The 21,279-nt window shown below is 47.7% G+C and overlaps 1 protein-coding gene across 1 annotated transcript in view; it reads right to left on the bottom strand.

Moving 5' to 3' along the window:
• Positions 1-21,279, bottom strand: part of LOC135917111 (nose resistant to fluoxetine protein 6-like) — a 55,734-nt gene that overhangs the window by 12,224 nt on the left and 22,231 nt on the right. The window contains exons 6-11 of the mRNA XM_070528759.1: positions 15,410-15,589; positions 13,878-13,971; positions 12,023-12,109; positions 10,590-10,755; positions 3,236-3,318; positions 1,044-1,166 (exon numbers count right to left, since the gene is read on the bottom strand). Of these exons, the coding sequence (XP_070384860.1) occupies positions 1,044-1,166; positions 3,236-3,318; positions 10,590-10,755; positions 12,023-12,109; positions 13,878-13,971; positions 15,410-15,589 (733 nt within the window). The remainder of the gene's footprint in view (positions 1-1,043; positions 1,167-3,235; positions 3,319-10,589; positions 10,756-12,022; positions 12,110-13,877; positions 13,972-15,409; positions 15,590-21,279) is intronic.

Genomic DNA, 21,279 nt, shown 5'->3' with positions numbered 1-21,279 from the left:
TTTCCGTGTATTATGGAAGTTTCTAAGCGCTAAACACTTTCATGACACCCCCCATATCAATGATAAATGCTCCGGTACAACAGCGCCGGCACGACCTGTCACCATCAGCAACACCGGCGCAGCACGGGAGTCACGTGGGATTTGGTTATCGGCTGCTACGCATCGAAGTGTCCTCGTTTTCTTTTTTTTTTTTCCGCGCGTCGTTAGTTTTTTTTTTTCCCCATTTGTTCCTCCTAACTTCTGCGTTTTAGGATACGTTGCGGTTTCTGTTAAAAGCGTCAGCAGGGACCGCCTGGAGACCGTGTATCGCTGACACATATCCCTTGAACTAATGTTCCTCTGAAAGCTCCACGCTCCTTCAAAGGACCTTAAGTATGGCCGTGTGACTGGGGTATAAGAGAAAGAGAGAGTACTTGCCAGGCCCAAACTGAGTCAAATTAAATTCTGGGATTTGGTTACGAGACACGCCGTGGCAGGCGACTCCGAATCGATTCTGACCACCTGGGGTTCTTTAACATGCACCTAAATCTTCACAGCCACTGAGCCACCGCGGCAAGTGACCGCGTAATAGAAAACACATGCATATCATGCGCAAGTATACAGCATGGTAGAACAATGAAGTAAACATTTCATGTTACAGAATAGGTAGGAAAAGAAAGGTAACTACAAAATTAAGTCGAACACAATAATTGTAAAAAGAATATGATATAAACGTATATAACAGCCGGCGTAAGCGTAAAACCTACGAAACTCCAAGCTTACAACGCGAACCGCACGAAATCATTGAAACAACATCAATAAAAAATGACAGAAGTATAACCAAAGACCAAAATACTAAACACAAATTTATAGTTATACCAATTAAACAATTTTGACGTTTAATGCGCATTTCCCCGCTGCCATTCGGCTGCTGCATGCAGGCTTGACTCAACGTAAGTTCATTATGCCATGCATCGAATCACTCGCGAATCCCTTGCATTTACGTGTACCGTATATAGGTACTACGTCTGCTGAATCCGCTAGGAATGGTAAATCATGCTTACGTTTCTGTGAAGGAAGGAAATGTAATGAAGGGCAGGATATCAGGGTCCGTCGCAGTCCACAATGCAATGGCGCAGCCCAACAGAGAAAGCCCGACGAACGCTCCTATGGCCAGCCTTTTCTGACTGTGCGGGATTTCATGTTCAGGGCGTTAGAACGATGGCATGCTCGATTACGACATGCACACACATCAAAAGGGGCGGGTGAAAACATTTCGGGGCGTATGTTAAGAAAGCCGGCGGTCGCCGATGATAACTGATGACGTATGCGCTGGCACCGGTCAATGAAAAAAAAAGTTGTTACAAAGCAAAGGTTCATTAACGGTGCTTCTGCGTCTCGACTCACGCAGAGATGATGCATGCATGAAACCATTAACTCTTCACATTTCGTCGAACATACAAAGCTATTTTCTTAATGCCATTAGCATTCTTTGGATACTTCAAGCAGTTATTTTTGTGTGTCTACCGGTGTGTAGCCAAGAATATGGGTCGATATCAGGGGTAGTGCACTCTAAAAATGCGAGTCGATCCTGAAAGTAGTGCAATAATGTCTAATGCAGGCAGTCTAATAATGTGGGCCTAACGTCTTCCACGAACGGTCTTCAGTGAAAAATTATGCATATTCCACGCACTGTGAGGATCTAGGTTATGCGAAGCCTCTTGCAGATATGCCTGGCTATCTGTCATTGTTTAGGGTTCCGCAAAGTGCTACCAGGTGGACCCACATGTCTGTGTGTGGGTGTGTAAAGCGAGCTGGTGCGTGACGTCATGAGCGACTACGTACGTACGCACCTATGTTTATGTCAGGTGATCCGTGTTAAAAGGACGACGGTCATTTGAATTCTCCAGCGAAGAAATTTTAAAGCATGTGCTCACGAAGTCCGTACAACATTGCAGAATTTATCGCAGCGTGCTATGAATAAAATGCTGACGAATGTGGGCCAGTCCGGGAATTTTTGCAGTTTAACATGGTGCCTCAGAGGGCGAGCTGCCACAAGGAAGGAAGACGAGGAAGTAGTAAGGGGCGAACGCGCCGCGCATTTCAGAGAACTGGCTGGCTTTGGAACGACGGAAGCATATGCGTGCGATCGTTGCGAAATTGTTACAGCACCAGGCTGCTTGAGCTCGATGAGTGGAGGTTCGATTCCACCGTGAGTGCCCCATTACTTTATCTCTATTAAAGCGAGGCGAAACAGGAACCTGCCTATCTACCTACCGCAAAGAGCCGAGAATGAGGCAAAGAATGCTATGCATTGAAAAGGAAAATTTGTTAAAATTTATCCAGTGCTGGGCTGAATCGAAGCCACGACATGCAGGTTTCTCAAGCGCAGCTGCCGCACGCTATAGCACGCTGCGCCACGAACGCGCGCGGGGATAGATTAATTCTCATTGTTTGGGCTCACAGGTTTGTCACGCATTCCGCAGGCTAATCACGGACTTCTCAAGCGCGGCCCTAGATAGCATGTCCAGAGGGAAGTGCGAGAAAGGAGCCCGCCTGCAGTAGGTACACGCCTCGTACATGACGCGTTTAGGTGGTACGTGGCTATGCACGGTATGCATCATTTGCCTCAATACCAATCGCATTATCGACATTCACCTTAAAACAAATTCGGGCAGACGTTTTATTTTTCTTCCTTTCTTACATAAACGCTTTTTTTTTCTTTACATTGGCCAGCCGGCTTCGCTAATGATATGTCCTATATTACGATTAACTGCCACCAGCTCTCACGGACAGTTTTAGCCTCCTTTTTGTGAATATGGGCCCAGAAGATACTGCCCCACTATACCACTCGTGTCTCCTGCAAATTATCCCCAGAAGCGTTGAAAGGACGACCTAGGGCCACGTTTATTGGGTTCGTTATCGAAGGGCGCTTTACAGAGGGTCGTCATTTGACTCGGATGCGACATCTCAGTGTATAAAGGAAGTTTTGTGGCAGTGTATTGAAGCTGCGTGTGTCGACCATGCGAATTACAGAGAATCATACTTCAACGCATATCAGGGGGAAAATAAAGAAGGCTTCGGCGTGAGTAGTATCCATCTTTAAAAAAGCTTAGGTTTAGAACGTGTGGCGAAAATAAATACTACAGCCACTGATATGATGAACACGCGCCTCACCTTCTACCGCTGCCCGTTTAATAAATTTGTTCGGAATTGATGATCGCTTAGTCAACGTTCCAAGCTATTATGAGCTCACCTTTTCAGCAGCTGTAGAACCAGCAGAGAAACGACGAAAAGCTGGAAGTCTGCAGACACATACCATAGATGGATCATCACGGACTGCGAATGCATAAATAAATATATAAATAAATAAATACTCTGCCATTGGCCTCATTAAATTTTTTTTCTTCTAGAACAGTCAAGAAAGCGAAGCTACCCTTCGTTATCTGCGCATAATTTCGAAATGACAAACATTCTTAGTCCTGTTCTGCCTGAACTTTTCCTAAAAGAGTGGTGCCAGGCCGTAGTATTGAGACTATCTCTGAAAGACCAACAGCAAACTGGCTCCCTTAGAACAACTGCCAACGGGAGCAATATACCGACAGCGACACTAAGCGGCCGTAAAATCAATAAAATCATTTTCTTCTCTCTTTTTTTTCTAAGAGTACCGTAACCGATGAAGTCCAAGCCAACGCCGACTCGGCGCTATTCTAGGGGCTTCAGTCATGAACACGAATGCGTCTGCTAACGGTTATAGTGCAAGCATTTGACCGTTTTGCAAACGCGGTCTTTTCGTCATCCTTACAATTGAACAAGTGTAGCGTTTTGAAAAGTACGTGGGTACATTACTGGCACGTCTGCTGAGAACTTGGTGAAAGCTATTTGGAGAAAACGCCACTTTTCGTCACCAAAAATTTGATGTAGAATGCTCATAACCCGTAAGTTAGGACCCTTTCCTATCGACGGGAAACATCTTTCATTTCGATCAGCATAGGGGGCAACTTGAAGAAACCGCATGTAACAAAATGCAACGAAAACGTGTGAAACAAGTGTCGCTTATGCATTTGCAACCGCACCACCCACGCGGTCTTACTTTGGTATTGTGTGGACGAAAGATGTCGTTACTCGATCGTGCAGGTGTCACGCGCAGTATGCGTGGCGCAGTATTCGCGCCGCGCGTGACGCTATCGGAGCTAAATTTACCGTCTCGCTCGGCGTTCAGAGAGGCGTAGCTCGGGAGCGCGTTTGTCGATCTGAGCGGGAGTGGTCGCGTTTGAGCGATCACTCAGCCAGAGTAGATATGATCCATCGAACTTGAAACCCGTGCTCACCGGGAGTTATAAGGCTTACAAGTGCTTTATGTGTGGCAGAAGTTTGACGGTTGCTGGGCTATGTGTTCGACACCGTAGGGTCTAGACATGGCGCGAAGAGACTTGGGTAGCAAGACAGAGGGACGCCAATTCTCTCCCACCACCTTCGGCCATCGCGGGCCCACTGCGAATAGGGAGCGAGCCCGATTCTAAGATTAGACCGTAGGACCCCCCTCTAACTTAATCATAAGTTAATGTAAGCTTAAAAATTAAATTATGGGGTTTTACGTGCCAAAACCACTTTCTGATTATGAGGCACGCCGTAGTAGAGGACTCCCGAAATTTCGACCACCTGGGGTTCTTTAACGTGCACCTAAATCTAAGTACACGGGCAATGTAAGCTTTGTAATGCATGAATAAATGTCACTTGTGTATTTGGTTACGTCATCTCTGTAGCCTAGTGCCTATACACCCTCAGCAGCAGCATGCTCAAGGCTTATTTCACGTACCCCACTGCGATTGCGTCCCCGATTCAGCCTACCCAATAAATATTTTTTTAATGATTTCTGAAGAAGCCGCACAAAATATCAGACGGCTGCGATAAAGTGCAGATGACTTCGGCTTTGCATCATTCTATTTTGTTCGAGTTAACTTCAGCGTGTTGTAATGCTGTAGGCGCACAGATATTGTCGCCTAACGAAATAAACGCAAAAAATTAGAAATATTGCTATTTATATTTCACGAAGCACACATCTTTCACATTTCTGCAACAAATAAACGTAAATTACACTGCCAGAGTTAAAAATTCAATTATGGGGTTTTACGTGCCAAAACCACTTTCTGATTATGAGGCACGCCATAGTGGAGGACACCGAAAATTTTGACCACCTGGGGTTTTTCAACGTGCACCTAAATCTAAGCACGCAGGTATTTTCGCATTTCGCCCCCAGCGAAATGCGGCCGCCATGGCCGGGATTCGATCCCGCGACCTCGTGCTCAGCAGTCCAACACCATAGTCACTGAGCAACGACGCCGGGTCACGGCCAGAGTTCAAAGCACCAAGAACTGTAGCGGGTCTTTTAATAGCCATAAGTGAATCAATTTGACTACGTACGCTGCATCAGCAAAGGCGCTAGCTGCCGCCAAATTCGTGGCAAAATTATTTTCGGCAGATTATTTCACATACACTACAGTTGACCCACTTTTCTACATGTAAATGCCTCCAACAATTCCAGATATATGCGTAAGAAATCCACGCAAATTTACATTTGTAATGGGCTGCATGTTTCTAACAGGAACCGGAATGCGCCACACCTGTGACGTAATCCTCCGAAAAGAATGGCGCGTGAGCTTTTTTTTTTGCCTTTTCAGCTGTTTTCGCATTGTGCATTGGTGTATTGTTTTGCAGACACGATCGTCACCGCATGATCTGCGCACCTTTTGTGTGGTGCCCAGTCAGGACGAGAGGCCCTTTAGGGAAGCCTTAACATTATGAAACGACAGCAGCACACTCTGACCACACCGTTCATCCGACATGTTTCTTGCGGACTCTCGTCTGCTTCGCACGTTACAGCACACTCTATAGCATACTAGAAACGAGGTCTCTGCCACAGGTGGCACTGTTCGCCATAGCGCTGTAGAGTTACTGCATAGGCTCCCTTTAGGGAACCGGAGTCGCGCCAAGGTAAGCCATCTTGGGCTACAAAGTGTGGGGATGCGCGACGCTCACGCGTGCCCTGATATGTTGTTTTCTCACATAGCTCCCGTCTCCTGTAATCCGATTTCACCGCGTAGCTTTACCGCGGCGCTGTGGCGCGAGTGTTGCTATGCTAACGCCACCTAATGGCGGAGTTAAGCGGGAGACACATGGTGCGATTTCGGGTGCGATCGGTCGTACGACCATTCGCATCGGCAGCCGCACTCAACAGGTTCTCAACCAAATCCGCCGCACGCGGCGCCGAATCGCACGCCGCGCATGCGACCAACTTGCTGAATATTCTCGTGCGACTGCCGCATCGGTCGGGCGACCGCAGCCAATGACAGCGCAGGTAGCGCGAACGTCACGGCCACGTCATAGACCCGAAGTGCGGAGCCGGCGAGCGAGCGCCTCGCCGCTCCGATCATGTCTGTTTTTTTTTTTTTCCCTGGTCGAAACGAAGGCTTCTTTCGCCGCTGACGGTGGCACATAAATAAGCTGCAATTTGTTTCTGACACGAAGCAACTTATATAATTAAGTGGCCTCGAAAGAGTGCATGTTATAAAACGTGCGATATAGTAAATCGTTGGTGAGATTTCTAATCAGACGCGGTCAGCGCAGACGTGCCAGCAATCGTCTATACGAAGCGGCTCGCCTGACTGGCGTGTTTACTCATCGCTACTAACGGCACCGAGAAAACTAACCGTATTTTCACTTAAGAGAAACATAAATGTTCAGGCATTGATTGTGCTGATCAATTTAGGCACTTTATTACGAGCTGCGGACGCATCGCATCGGCCGTCGGCCTCGGATAGACGGCCGGCTAGCTAGGCCTACACAGTCTTCCAGCGATCGCAAGCTCGCCTGGCAGCTCGTTCGCTTCCGTCGGCGCCAATGAAATTAAATGTGCTGCAATTTAAGCGTGAGATAACTGTGTACATGTTGTGGCGCTTCGTTATACGAGCTGCAAGCGATCGTGTCACAAGCGCCACCGGTGTCGGATTCGATGGCCGAGCGAGCTATGCCTGCCGGCTTCTATAGCCATGGGCGGCTGTCAACGAAGCCGTTACTGCTAACGCGGCCTTGCGGAAACACGTCTACAGTGCTTCCATAGGCGTGTTTATGTTGTCATCGTTTGTTTCAAACAAGAGAGCTGTGCAAATACGTTTGCTTTCACTTTCTGTTCGAAGTTATGCTGCATTCCGAACTTCCACGCAGGGGCGCCGGTTCTGGGCGGAGCTACCCGCCGTTCGCTCATTCGTACCATGTGTCCCGAATCGCCGCATGCGGCAAGTCGCACACGACGCGCCGTACGACAGATCGCACGGAAAACCGCACCATGTGTCTCCCGCTTAAACTTGGGCGCAAAAACGTGAAGGCTCTTCCTCTTTGGCTTGGGTGCGCCAAGCGGCGCGGACGTTCTGCGCACGATCGTTCGAACGCGCCACCATTCGCGTGACCGTACGCGCGAACGACGAGGCATTGGTGTCCAGCAAAGCGCGAACATATTCGCTCGTTATCCGGTCGCGGTGAGTCGGACTTCCGCGATTGGTCGCGCACCCATATACTTTGTGGATAGCAACTCCGCTAGCAGACATTAGTCTATGAGAGGTGCAATAAATGCCCTTGTAATTATTTGCACTACTGTGTCGTCGTTACTTTATGGGTGAGAACCCCACAAAATTTATGCGGGAAAGCCACTCCAGGTAAGCGTAGAAACCGCGCCCGCATGGCAATGCCAGCAGTACTTCATTTTTCTTTTATTTTTCGCTTTCTTTTAATTCATTGTCATTTTGCGAATACAAGCTGATCACTCACCTCATGATTACGAGCCTGAATTTTTCGTGCCCTATTATCTGATGGCTACCGAAGAAGCAGCGTGTGCTGAACACATACACTGGCGCATGGTGGCAACATCTGCGAGCCTTTCCAATTCCTATGCAAAGTGTCAAATATAATTCCAAGCTTTCATAGATCAGCTATAACTCTTATTAGGCATGAATTTGATTACGGCTCGCGAGAGCTGAAAGTCCTGAATGCGGGTGTACGAGAAACAGCGCTGTCACGTCCAACATTTCTTGTGTGTGAAATATGCAAGATAAATACTATCCAGGTAAATGATGCGAGGAATTGCATGCACTCAGTTTGCATTGACCGCTCCCCCCCCCCTCCGTCTCCATGCACAATTATGTTGATTCTAACGATTCCAGTACATCCTTGACGCGTCTTACCCGTCACGCACTTGTGCAACTTCTGCAGCGCCGCGATTAGGGAAAAACACACTTTTATTTAACACCCTCTCACATAGCAAGAGCTGTCAGTTCGTCGTGTGGCACTGATCCCGCAAGTTAACCAAAGAAAGAATCTGCGAGCACAGATCTTCCGGCCAGCAGCACCGAGAAAAATGAATAATAATAATGACAGTGCCGCTGTCAACTGCGCTTGGTCCGCTGGTTCCTGCGGAGTGTTGGCGAGGCCGCGAAGTGTTGGCTTCTCCGCAACGCAGTGGAGCCCGTTTTGACCATGTGATGGCGCTCGAGGAAAGCAGTGGCGCAACTCTGGCTCTCTGAAGGGCCCCTCTACAGTAGCTCTACAGCGCATGGTAAGGTGCCTTGCGGCACCCTATAGCGTGGTGCCGAGCGAAAGCCGCACTGTGAAATCCCGTAGGGTAGAGGACACTGAATATTCGGCGATTGGTTGGAAACAGATAAAAAACAAAGTTCCAGAAAATTCTGCACCATCAGCTGTGGAGACGGGCTGCTTCTTTTCCCGCAAACAGACAAATAAAAATAACATCCGCCAGTTTAGAAAGCATGCGGGTAAGCCATGTCATTCATGTCACGCGGCACGTGACATGTGTACCACATGTTTGCTTGGAAGTATTACTAGAACAGCTTAGTCTCCATAGACCGGTGACGGATGTAGCTTTTCCAAAGCTATGGACTTAAAGGGGCCCTGAACCACTTTTTATCGAAGTCGAGATATGCATTCGAAGTTAAAATAGACTACTTCATAAATACTTTCCCGCAAAAAGTACTTGAATGCGTTCCGCAGAAGCGCAATTATTGGCAATCAACCATCCCCTTCGCGGCGCTTCTGTTCCTTTTTCAATATACGTGCATTGCGAAGGCTGCGGCGGAGCGGGGAGTGCCCACAACGCTCCGACTACTGACCGTCCCCGTGAAACGCAGTTCAAATTTGATCGTGGATGTTCACGTAAACGCCACTACTCGCGATTTTAGCGCCTACGACGCGCCAAACGCGGTTGTTCTCAGCGAGCCTCGGTGCGCTCAGTCAGTGCACTCGTAGTGCCACCCCGCTTTGGCCCCGGTATGTACGCTACGTAGCAGACCGCAGCTACGTACAATTACCTATGCGCAGCGTTTGCCTTGTGCACGACATGCAGGGCTTGAGTGCGCGCTCGCGCTCATATGCTGCAGTCTGGCCGTGCTACGTGGTGTGCAGACCGGCTTTATCCTGCGTCCGCTTGACCGATGGATAGTAGCCACATCTACTGCGCATTCTGAAGTTTTATCAATAGCTCAATACAGAGAGAAGTCTGCCAAGGCGTCTGACAAGGAACGACCAGGAGTGCCCGCGCACTGGCAAGCGTGCGTGTGGTTTGGCCGTAAGTCACCCCTGGTTCGAGGCTAGTTGAGTGTTCAAAACTAGCCGAAATTGGCTTTACCCGACGGCTACGACACCGACAAGCAGCGTGGCCAAAGTGCAACTCGTATATATATATACGCGAGTGGCCGCGGCCAAGCGTAAGCAGACGATAGTCGACATCTTCCGGAAGTACGTAATTATTATAGAAATCCGAAAGCAGATTTTTGCTTGCTGCAGCCTGATTATTAAACTGCGTCAATAAATATACACAGTAACAGTAGGAAGAAGCGCACTGATCCAAACACGCCTCTTGATTGATGTCAACTATTGGCCAATAGGAGGCGCGTATCTGTTGTATTACGAAATGAAGCGTCCAGAAGAGAGCGAGGAGCAGGCTTTTGTTGAACCAGAGAGCGCTTGAGAAAAATGTGATTTCGCGCTACGCTTGCGAGCTCTGCGCGGCGCACGACTGTGAAATTTGACTGAGATGTACACAGGAGCGTATACTCTCCGCGGACTGTGTTTTTCACCAAGCTCGAAGGGCGGTTCAGGACTACTTTAGCCGCAATCAACTATTTGCCATGACTGCGACATATGTCATAAGTGACTCCTTCTCGTGATTGGTTATCAGCATCAAAGCTACCTGGCCGTGGTGGCTTTACGGCTATGGCGTTGCACTGCTAAGCACGAAGCCACAGGATCAAATCCCGGTCGTGGCAGCCGGATTTCGATGGCGACCAAATCCTAACACACCCGTGAACTTGTACATTGGGTGTACGTTAAAGACGTCTAGATGGTCAAAATTAATCTGCAGTTCCCCCCTACGGCGTACCCCATAATCAGATCGTGGTTCTGGAATGCAAAACCACGGAGTTTAATATGGAATCAGAGTTGCGTCAATCAATGGTACGTGAGTTGCTTCTATGTGCTTTTGAGGAGAATACGAACGCCCTTTTACATCCATAGATTATGCTAAGATCGCCCAAAATCCTTACCCTTTCGGTCATATCAAAGAAATTTCTTATCGGAATGATCAAGTGCCACCAGTTCTCCCCAATCTCTTCGTTGAACTTCTGGAAGAACGTTTTGGCATCCGGTCCGGTTACAAAAAGTGGAAGCACGAAGATGCACGTGATGACAAAGAATATTGGAACGCCAGTCCTGCGGCGAAAATAAAAATAGAAAGTAAAAAAAAGAAACTATAGATGCGCTCATGTCCCCTATGCGCCTTCTCTCCCCCAGCATAATACTAGTAACTCTGGACACATCAAAGTTTTGTTTAGCGTTTCACTGAAAAGAAACCGCTAAATTTAGCGGGCAGTTAAGAAAGGCATTAGCAAGCCCCAGGATTGCGCCAAACGAGAAGCTAGCCGATTTTCAACCCTTTTCCTCTGCAGCAAATGACAATTTTACATATTAATTCTTCTTCTCAAAAACAAAGCTTTGGCGGTGGAATTCATTGTTAATAACATTAACCGTCCTATCTTCCCTGTATCTATATCGTTTCCTCACTAAACACTCTTCAAAGTATACCTATTGTCAGCAAGTTGGAAATTGGGAACAACGTTCTCAGTTAGCGCCTGTGGAGCGGGTGAGTTTAGAGGTCCCTGCTTCTCCCTACAACCTCGTGGATAACTCCGCTCCGACTTGTCCTATGACAACATACGCACGCTTTATTATCAAACATAACTACATCAACCAGGGGCGCCTTGCATGAACATTTAATAATGAAAATAATAACGAATTTAAGAACGCGTTCTTGGATGTTCCATAGACAACGTCTAGTCCGAACAAGAACGCGTTCTTAAATTCGTTATTATTTTCGTTATTAAATGTTCGTGTAAGCCGCCCCAAGTTTATCGCGACCTCCCGATCATCTGCCGGCAGTGCTCTAACGCATGACTCTAACAGCGGACGCTGTACCGTCGGTGTTATAGGGACTTTTTTTCCATTCATGCACGAGAAATTATCGCTCCGAAAGCAGTACGGAGTTAAAGATATGCATAGCTGTAGCGAATAGCGGCCTTGCTCAACCCTCCCCCCCCCCCCCTATTCCTCTAATAAACGTACAGCGGTGCCCGCACATTTCCGTAAACATTTTGTGACTGTCTGGTCAGAAACGGAACGGCTGGTCTCGCCGCCGAGTTGGAATCGTAGCGCGGCCGACCACCGTTGAGAGCCGATGCAGGGAATCGCACGACCTCCTCTAATACGCGCTAAAGAAACGCAAGTAAAAAGAGGTTCGTGTTAAATTTTCCGAAAAGTCGAGAAAGGAATTCTACGACTATTTCGACAAGTAGGACGAATTGAAGGAAAAGCCAGTTCACTGTGACGACCGCACGCTATATATCTTCGTATTTTCAAGACCCTACTTCTTCCCCCGCCCCTTAGAAGGGCTGAAGGGAGCCCACCGCAGGGAACATCTTACCTGATCAACCTTCGATAGACAGCGATTACGAAGACCAGGATCCTATTTCTCTTTTGTTTCGTGACTGCGAGGCACAGCAGAAATCCGCTGGAAGGATAGTCGAGAAAACGCATGAAGCGAAGGTTTAAGCGCTGCAATTATCAATAAATCACTCAACCAACACGTTTATATATATATATATATATATATATATATATATATATATATATATATATATATATATATATATATATATATATATATATATATATATATATATATATATATATATATATATATATATAATCAATATTTCAATTAGCATGCCTGCCCGGTGCGGTCATCTTAACCATTTATTGACGAGTGTTGCCTATGCAGGCCACATACCAGAAAAATTTGTTTGGTGAGTCTCGGTATTAAGTACGGAGTCTCTAGCTACATGTTTTCGCTCAAGACTGAACGACAGGCAGCAAGCTTCATTTGTAGGTTTATAGCGGAAACACAGGACGAGGAAGGAGTTAGGCACGCGACTCGCTTTCCTTTGACAGCACGGCCAGAGGAGACGGAACCATGCAAGATCTCCGGCTGCAATGGTGGTACACATGCGATGAAAAGAAAATAAAATGTGCACTTATGATGAGACCTGCTCGTGAAATTTTTAACTGAAGCCGTAGGTGCCTTCGGTTGAAGCCCGCTTCCAACTTTCTGTCCGATGTTTCTCTCCTGCTGTTTCTCTCATGATTTATTTTGTATATATGTGTGTGTGTGCGTGTGACTGTATGTGATGTTAAGTGTTTATCACTGTATGTATCATAAACATCACCCAGCGCCTGGAGCAGTATGTCGGGCGAACAGCCAGGCTAACATCTCCAGTATATCATTAAAGCTTGTTTTTCTCTCTCTCCTATTACTGAAAAAAATTCCGCAGAATGTTTCATTCTTTCCGTTGATTATGCTTATTCTCGATGTGACACTTAGAAAGAACGTGAACATTTTTTGGTATTTATATGCGCCGTCATTAAAGGTCAAAGAATGATGCGGAACTTTATGCGGCTTCACTAGAGGCACTGGCATGCATTTACAACTTGCGCGAAGCCTTGACCACCCTCTGCACGTACTGCGAAACTGCCTACATAAATCTCCCGGAGACACACTCAGCGAGTGGGCACGCTCATTACGCCTCAAAACGACAGTCGAAAGAGGGGGGCCATATTCGTCTCGAAATTACAACTGCCCGTTATCACCTCCAAAGAAGGGAGTGTCACGCCTTGCCACGGCAAGACAAGCCTCAATGCATACTTGTGACTAGGTGTCGTTTACGTTTGACAGTATATGCCTCTCTCGACAGGCGATATTTCGTTCAGGTTTGGACTGCTCGCAGATTCAGATTAACCGGAGACCTCCTTCATCTGCGCTAACCGTTTTCTTGACATTGAAAACCAAATAAATGTTCTTTGGTTGTATATAGCTTTATTTTTCTAAAAATTTAGCTCAAAATTATCACGCGAATATCACACAATATAGAATAACTTTTTAAGACGTTCCTTGTAGCATTACACTTCGTCCATGAGATATTTATTAGCTTAATTAGGGAGCAGTAATCAGATCTTCTATTATCCTTCAGGCATAAGGCACGACCAGACAACATAGAAAGTATGGTACTTCTATCTCCATCTCTCTGTGTGGGCGCGCGTGCGTGCTTACTATATTTCTTTGACGACATTCGTTCTCGCATAATGCCTGAAGTTGAAAAATAAGTTGTCCACGCTTTTGCCCTTCTTTCGTTCCCATTCGGGACCTTTATCCCGATTAGCCAAGTGCTGTTTGCACGATAAAAAAAATGACATTGTGACACTGCTCAATGTTATTCACTTGCCTGAGAAAAAAGAACGTATCCACACTGTTGTAGGCCGCCGGTAAAATCAAGTTGTCCACTCTGGACGATATTATCATCAGGTTTAGCATGCGCGCTGAAAACAAAAAAGAAAGAAGTATTGCACTCTTTCACCTGTAACATAAGCTGATGAACGGATAACATTGCAGGAGTCGAGAACATGCGCCGAGGTTCAGACATTACCGAGAGCGCGTAATATCTGGCCTCGAGGGATATGGCGTCACCGCATGGCAGACATTGCTTGAGTCATCATGAGTCAAGCAATGTCCTTCAAAGTCCTTCAAAGACATCATGAGTCCTTCAAAAAGCAGTGATCGGGAAATTTGTAGAGGGAAATGAAAGGCTGTGTGCGCTAGTGTCCAATTTCAGATCTCCAACATGGGACTTCTGCGAAGCGGACAACGTGAACGTACGCACCTCTGGATCTTACGCGTCCAAACGGAATAAGCTTTGAGAGCGATTACTTTTTATTTGGCTGCAAGTGGAATCGATCCGAATAAAAGGTAATGGGGATAGCGCGACCGGTCACCTTCTTTTGTATGCGGCGGAGTTTCCATTTCTAGAGGCGTGCAAAGCCATGCCACAGCGTTTTTAGTGTCATCATCTTCATAATTTCCTTCCCTTTGGGACTGGATCATCTGCGTATAGGCATATGTAGGACGTCATAAAACAAGCACTGCAATAGTTAGCGCTGGTCCCTCGTCTCTTCTCATGGCAGGTCTGTATTCGCACCTTCATACTTTCAAATCTATAGAGTAAAAATTAACACCATCTCCTGCAGCGCCACCCTGATGAGACTACAGGGCTGCTGACAGCTACACCAAAACGTCTCGCGCGCTTTCACTGTGTGTGTTCCAGAGTGCTTCACAGCGCCACTGTGTTTGTCATTCGTATATATCGGACAAAAACCAACTATTAAGCAAACTGGCTTGACATCGGCGCGTTTATGTAATGGTAAAAATACAAAAAAAACAACGAAAGGATAACACAGAGAGCACCGGTGAGCCGCAGAACGTTCTGTGGTTCGCGAAGACGCGCATTACAGCTCAAGGCGGGAAAGTTGTACGCTCTAGTATACAATGAACATAAAAAAAGACGCCTCTCCTAATCAATAAGCTTCCTAAATGTACTAAATTCAATATATAGTCTTATGAAAGTGAAGGGTTTCGCCCTTGCGATGACCGGACAAACGTCATATAATACAATTTGCGGCATGCGTGGTTGCTGCTGGTTGAACAAACCTGCCTGAAATTCCGAGGCGCGCGTTGCCACTGCGCCTGTCACTAAACGTCGCAGAAACACGTTTCGAGCGAGCCTTCTCGAGAGCGTGGACCCTCGTACCCCAAGTTATCCTGGTCCGTTAGTCTGCATACAGCGGTGCTTTCGCTTTTACGTTTGCACCAGAAATAGCGCTATACACATCAAGAAAACAAGCACCGCAGTATGTATAAATAACAAGAACCACGGAAACCCGCACACAAAGAAACTCACAAAGAATGCCTAGGTGCACTCACCCCAGGTGTCTGACACGACCTGGAAGGAATGGCCCAGCACAATGTGGCCCATGCTGATGGTCCGCAGGCCGTAGAGAAAGCGCAGGGAGTAGTGGTCTGCATTCGTTCTTTCGGCAACGTGAAACAATTCGCGTGTACTGGCCGCTGCCGAGAACGCCACCACAACTTCCAGCAGCATGCCTAGAATAAAGCCGCATTTTGCGTTACCGCGGTGGACGCTTACTTTTCAACCGCCCCTGCCATTGTGAGCACCATGAGCCTTCTCCCGTTTCGTTTCACAGTGTACCCGGGAATTAAAGAGACTAGAGATGCGTTTGGCCGCTTCTTCCGTGTTGTTTCACGGTACTCGCATTAATGCTCGCACCATCACTATACGGGGAGCACTGAGCTTTGTTATTCGAAATTCCTGGGATGACGCGAGCAGTGACGTAGATCACCGTGCGTGAGCATATAGTTCAATTCAGTTGAGTGGCGACGAAAAAAAATATGCAGAAGCCGCGCGCCGGGTTCGTTGCGGCGAACTCATGGCGGCCTTATAAGGCAGTTTGATTTATAAACAACTTGGTAACAACCTGAACGAACCTGCCGGCTTACGACCGAGTCTATATCTATAATGTCGCGTTTCCTTTTGCGACCCCATTATAAAAACAGAGATTTTACAAAAATATTTTCGTCGGGTCAAGATGCGCTACTGCAACGAGTTGAAAGCGCGGAGGGCTAGTAAAGCTCCTGGAACATTCCAATCGACTGCCGTAAATCTCTTCGTAACGTGTCTCTCTCTGCTCAAAAATGCATCGAAATTTCGACGGTAATCTGCATACGCACATATACTTCAAACCAGGCACGTCCTTGGTTAACCTCCCTACCTTTCCCTCTTCGTTTCTCTCTCTCTCTCTCTCTCGTGCAACTTGGAACAGGTCTGCAGCAATTAAAAACAAAGAAAAAACAGAAACCGCACGGCTCCTGGCTACTGTGCCAGCTAAACAGGTAAAAATGTACTTCCTTGATATATTTCCGTTTCGTTGGCTGTGTTTCTAGACCTGCCGCATCAGATCAGTGCATGCTACGCATTCAATTTCAAGGGGGATTCAATTTTCGAGGGGGATTGTACACCATCCCAGGTTAAAGTCTGACATTTCCGACATCCGTTTCGACCATTCATCCAGAAGCCGCTTCAATGCCATCAGTGTTTCAGGCTAGGACACGTCAAGGACGTGTGTCCCAACTCGCTACTGTGTCCCCGTTGCGCTGAACCTCATGCAGAACAGACCTGCGGTGCCAGGGTTCTGACGTGCGCCAAGTGTAGCGGCCCTCACGCGGCCTCGTCGAAAGACGGTCCCCGCATGAAGTAAGAGCACGCGGTTCTCAAGCAAATGGCCAGAGACAATTCGGCCCACAGGGAGGCAGCCGAAGTAGTCCGGCGTCGGCGTCGACGTCGGCACCACCATACGTCTTCGAAGAAGGCGCATGCGCGAAGTGACAGTACCCACTCCGCTGCGGTACCAGTTAGTCGCGCCACGAAAAAGACCACCACTTCCACGAAGGAAGCAGATAAGACTCTTTATTTAGAGGAATGGCCTACGCTACCGAGCCACTCCCTTGCTAAGGAACCTCAGGAGGTTGGGGCCCCACCGGAGTCTTCTCCAGCCATGGATGATTCACCTAAAACAGACCGTCAAGTCCTCTCGGTGCTACGTTCCCTCATGAAGGCCATCCGAGTGATATTAGTGGACATGGGGACACCGTCTGCTCGAAGCGTACTTAAAGTGCTAGACGCCTTAAGCCCAGTGCTTGAATCCCTCAACTAGACAGATGGCTGCCCATACCCCATCCTTCCGAAACAAAGTCAAAGCAGCGTCCGTCATCCAGTGGAACGCCAGAGGGCTAAAATCATGAATTTCAGATTTTCGTCAGTTTGTGTACACTAATGTGTTTCCACTCATGGTCATTTGTGAGCCCAATTTGTCCGAACCAATAAGACTGTCAGGGTACAAATTGATCATGTCATCAACAAATGCTGCATGCAGCAAAATCATTGTTTTTGTTCGTCGTGAACTCACCTATGTTTTGCAGCCAATTGCGCCCCACGACGACAGTCAATATATATGCATCACAGTTAAAAAGAACAAACTCTTGTTTACTCTCATAGGCGTTTATATATCGCCTTCCAGCAATTTCGATACTAAAAGATTAGCGGATATCTTCAGTGTTTGTCCCGCCCCATGGGTCATCATCAGAGATTTCAATGCACACCATCCAGCATGGGGAAGCACAAGGACAAATGCAAGAGGACGAAGATTAGCAAGCATCGCCTACAACTATGGCCTTACTATCTTGAACGATGGTAGCCCCGCCTTTCTTCGAGGCATGACATACGGCAGCTGCCTCGACCTTTCTTTCGTCTCCAACTCTCTCGCCAGATGAGTGAACTAGTTTCCAGACATTGAGACACATGGGAGTGATCACATTCCCACCTATCTGAACATCAAACGCTTGTCGTCTAGATCAGGCCCACGGAGTACAATTTGGACGATTCAATCAGCCAACTTCAAATCTGAGATGGAAAATGCCTGCTGCGAGGGCCTACCCACTGGGTTAGAACAAACAATTAAAAATACGATGCAAAATGCCACTCGTATGATGAAGATCTCTTCCACGCCAAATGACTTCGACATAGGATTAGAGCGACTTGGAGCACTTCGCCGCCGGGCGGAACGTCGATATCGGCGTACAAAATCAATCTATGGCCTTAGGGCAGCCAGGAGGATGCAAAAGAAGATTAAGCGTCAAACGGATAGATTAGCGTCGGAACACTGGGCAACGTTTTGCCAGACACTTGACCCGTGCAAGCCACTGTCTCACATTTGAAAAACGGTGCAAGGTCTGCGTTGCCTTCCGGAACGGCGTTTTCCATTCAAGGCGCTAGCGCTTTTCCAAGGGCGGTAAGACATCGATGTCGTAGAAGACTTTTGTGTGCGGATCGCAGACCAAGCGACTCGGCCAGATCCTGCAGCACGAGCTGACGTCCACTATTCGCGTGAGTGCCGCATGGACCTTCCTTTTACAATGGAGCAGCTCGAAGCGGCACTAGCTCTCTGCAGGCGCTCATCATCTCCGGGTCCAGATGGTATATCATACCGAGCTTTGTGCTATCTCGGAGAATCCGCACGGATAGAATTGTTGAGTCTTTACAACTCCTCATGGCAGGAGGGAAATGTTCCTGATGAATGGAAACTAAGCCGCCTGGTGCCACTCTTAAAGCAGCGCAAATCCCCACTAGAGCTCACCTCTTACCACACAATAGCGCTGGCCAGCTGTGTAGGAAAGATAATGGAACGGATGATCCTTGGCCGCCTGGAATGGTAACTAGAACACTACAAGATTTATCTGATTTCCATGGCTGGTTTCCGACGTGACCGCTCTTCCATCGACAATGTAGTTGATATCGTTTCATATACCCAGAACGAAAGGTCCCGTAAGCGTTTATCTGCAGCTTTGTTCTAAGATGTGAAAGGGGCATACGATAACGTATTATATGAGGCCATTCTCAACGATCTTGCGACGGTTGGCCTAGGTGGTCGAGTCTTTTTGTGGATTGGAAGTCACCTATCTGCAAGATCATTCTATATGTTAACTGACGATGGCCCAACTACGCGACCCAATACCAGCAGGGGCGTTCCTCAAGGTGGTGCTCTCAGTCCGATGCTATTCAATCTCGCTCTTGTTAGACTTGCTGAATACTTGCCAACTAACATCAAAATTTCAATATACGCTGACGGAATCTGTGTCTGGACTTCGGCAGTCACACGTCCTCAGATACGTGCGCGGCTTCAAAGAGCGGAAACTTTGACAGCGAACTACTTGTGTAAACAAGGTCTCAGCATATCACCAGAAAAATACGTACTAGTGACCTTTACTCGCAAACCGATGACGCCTTATGTCATCTCAATCAATGGGCGGGTCATTTCCTATGTCAGAGCCCACAGATTTCTTGGCGTAATTATTGACCGATACCTCTGTTGGAGCCCGCACGTGGCCTACATGAAACGGCGCCTGACAGCAACTTCCCAGTTGTTTAAATACTTGACAGGAAAGGTGTGGGGGATGTCAGTAGACGCAACGCTGAAACTCTACAGAACTCACTTTCTCGGTTTTTTTAAGATATAGTCTACCTGTACTGAACAACACCTGCAAGACAAATATTCGTGTTCTGCAGGCAGCACAAGCTCAAGCACTCAGAGTTTGCCTTGGTTTGCCCAGATGCACGTCAACAGAGGCGACTAATACGATTGCTCGGGACCATCCAATGCGAACTCACATTAAGGTGGAAACCCTGAGTACGCACATCAGACATTTTTCACGTTCCCCCTATAGCCACCTTGCAACACTACCTTCAGACAGGCACCAAGCGTCATTCTCTAAAACTATTGTCAAGTACAACGACAAACTTCCCTCGGGCTTCACCGCTGCATCTAAACCATCGATACCCCCTTGGTGTCTTATCAGCCCCACTGACCATCTCAGTGTACCAGGAATCGGGAATAAGTCTGAACTGTCGTCGCCTACGCTGAAACAACTGGCTCTGCTTCTTCTCCACGAGAGGTACACGGACAGTGATCACATTTATACAGATGGTTCCACAAACATCCAGTGTTCGTTCGGTGCTGTGGTTGTCCCAGCAAGGGCTATTACCATCAGCTTTAGGACTGACCACCCAACAACATCGACACCTGCGGAACTAGCGGCTCTTCGCGCTGCACTTTGTTTCGTCGATCGGGAGCCACCTCGACAATGGTCAATCTTCAGCGACTCAAAGGCAGCCCTACAAATCTGTGCTATCAGCTCTGCGTCGCGGGCCATTTGAACAGCTCGTATTCGATATTAGATGCCTACTCCATACATTACAGGAGAAAGGACACCACGTGACGTTTCAGTGGCTGCCAAGTCACTGCGGCGTCATGGGAAACGAAGACGCCGATAATGCCGCTCGGGCAGCTCTTGAAGACGCACAAGAAGAGGCCATACCACTTTCACGGTCCGATGCAGCTACCAGACTTCGAGTGCTTGCACAGGAGATCACGCTCTCTCTATGGTGCACACCAAACAGCCAGACCAACCGGAGCAACCGTCAATACCACCTGCCCTCTTTGATGCATATATGTATGCCAACTGGCCTCCGCCGAAGAGAGGCGACTCTGCTGTATCGTTTATGGCTAGGGGTGGCTTTCACGAAATCTTACTCATTTCGCATTGGAATGGCCGACAACGCTCTCTGCAATGCCTGTCTTTGCGAGGAGACGCTGGAACACATTCTGTACCACTGTCCTGAATATAATGTTCAGTGGCAGTCCCTGGCATCCGTTCTAGCGCACCTTGACACTAGATCATTGTCCCTCGAAACGATTTTCACAGGCCGCCGACACAAGACATCGCATCTGAAGGCGACGAAGGGACTACTTCGGTTTTTGAAAGAGACGGGATTGGACAAGTGGCTGTGACAATGATATCACGTACCACGCAAGAGTAATGGACTCTAACAGACGATGTGTGTGCTCTGCTATGTGCTCTCTCTCCTTTCCCCATCTTTCATCCCCCACATCCCGCTCCCATGTGTAGGGTAGCAAACCGGTTAAGCTAAACTGGTTAACCTCTCTGCCTTTCCTTCTCCACTTTTTCCTCCCTTCCTTCTGTAAGCACGGTGATGTTGCTCGTTTGATTTGCGGTGGAAATGGGCGTGGTCATTCCAATAGGGGTGGAATACAAAAGCCCTCGAGTAATGCAAGAGCCCTCAGTCCAGAACCCCATGAGCTGTTACCGCCCGGCGCGCTTGTATGACAAGATTAAGCCGGTCCAGCGAATTGACGCTGGAC

This window comes from Dermacentor albipictus, unplaced genomic scaffold (assembly GCF_038994185.2).
Source record: "Dermacentor albipictus isolate Rhodes 1998 colony unplaced genomic scaffold, USDA_Dalb.pri_finalv2 scaffold_14, whole genome shotgun sequence".
In the NCBI taxonomy this organism is placed as follows: Eukaryota; Metazoa; Arthropoda; class Arachnida; order Ixodida; family Ixodidae; genus Dermacentor; species Dermacentor albipictus.
This window is presented reverse-complemented; position numbering and strand designations above follow the sequence as displayed.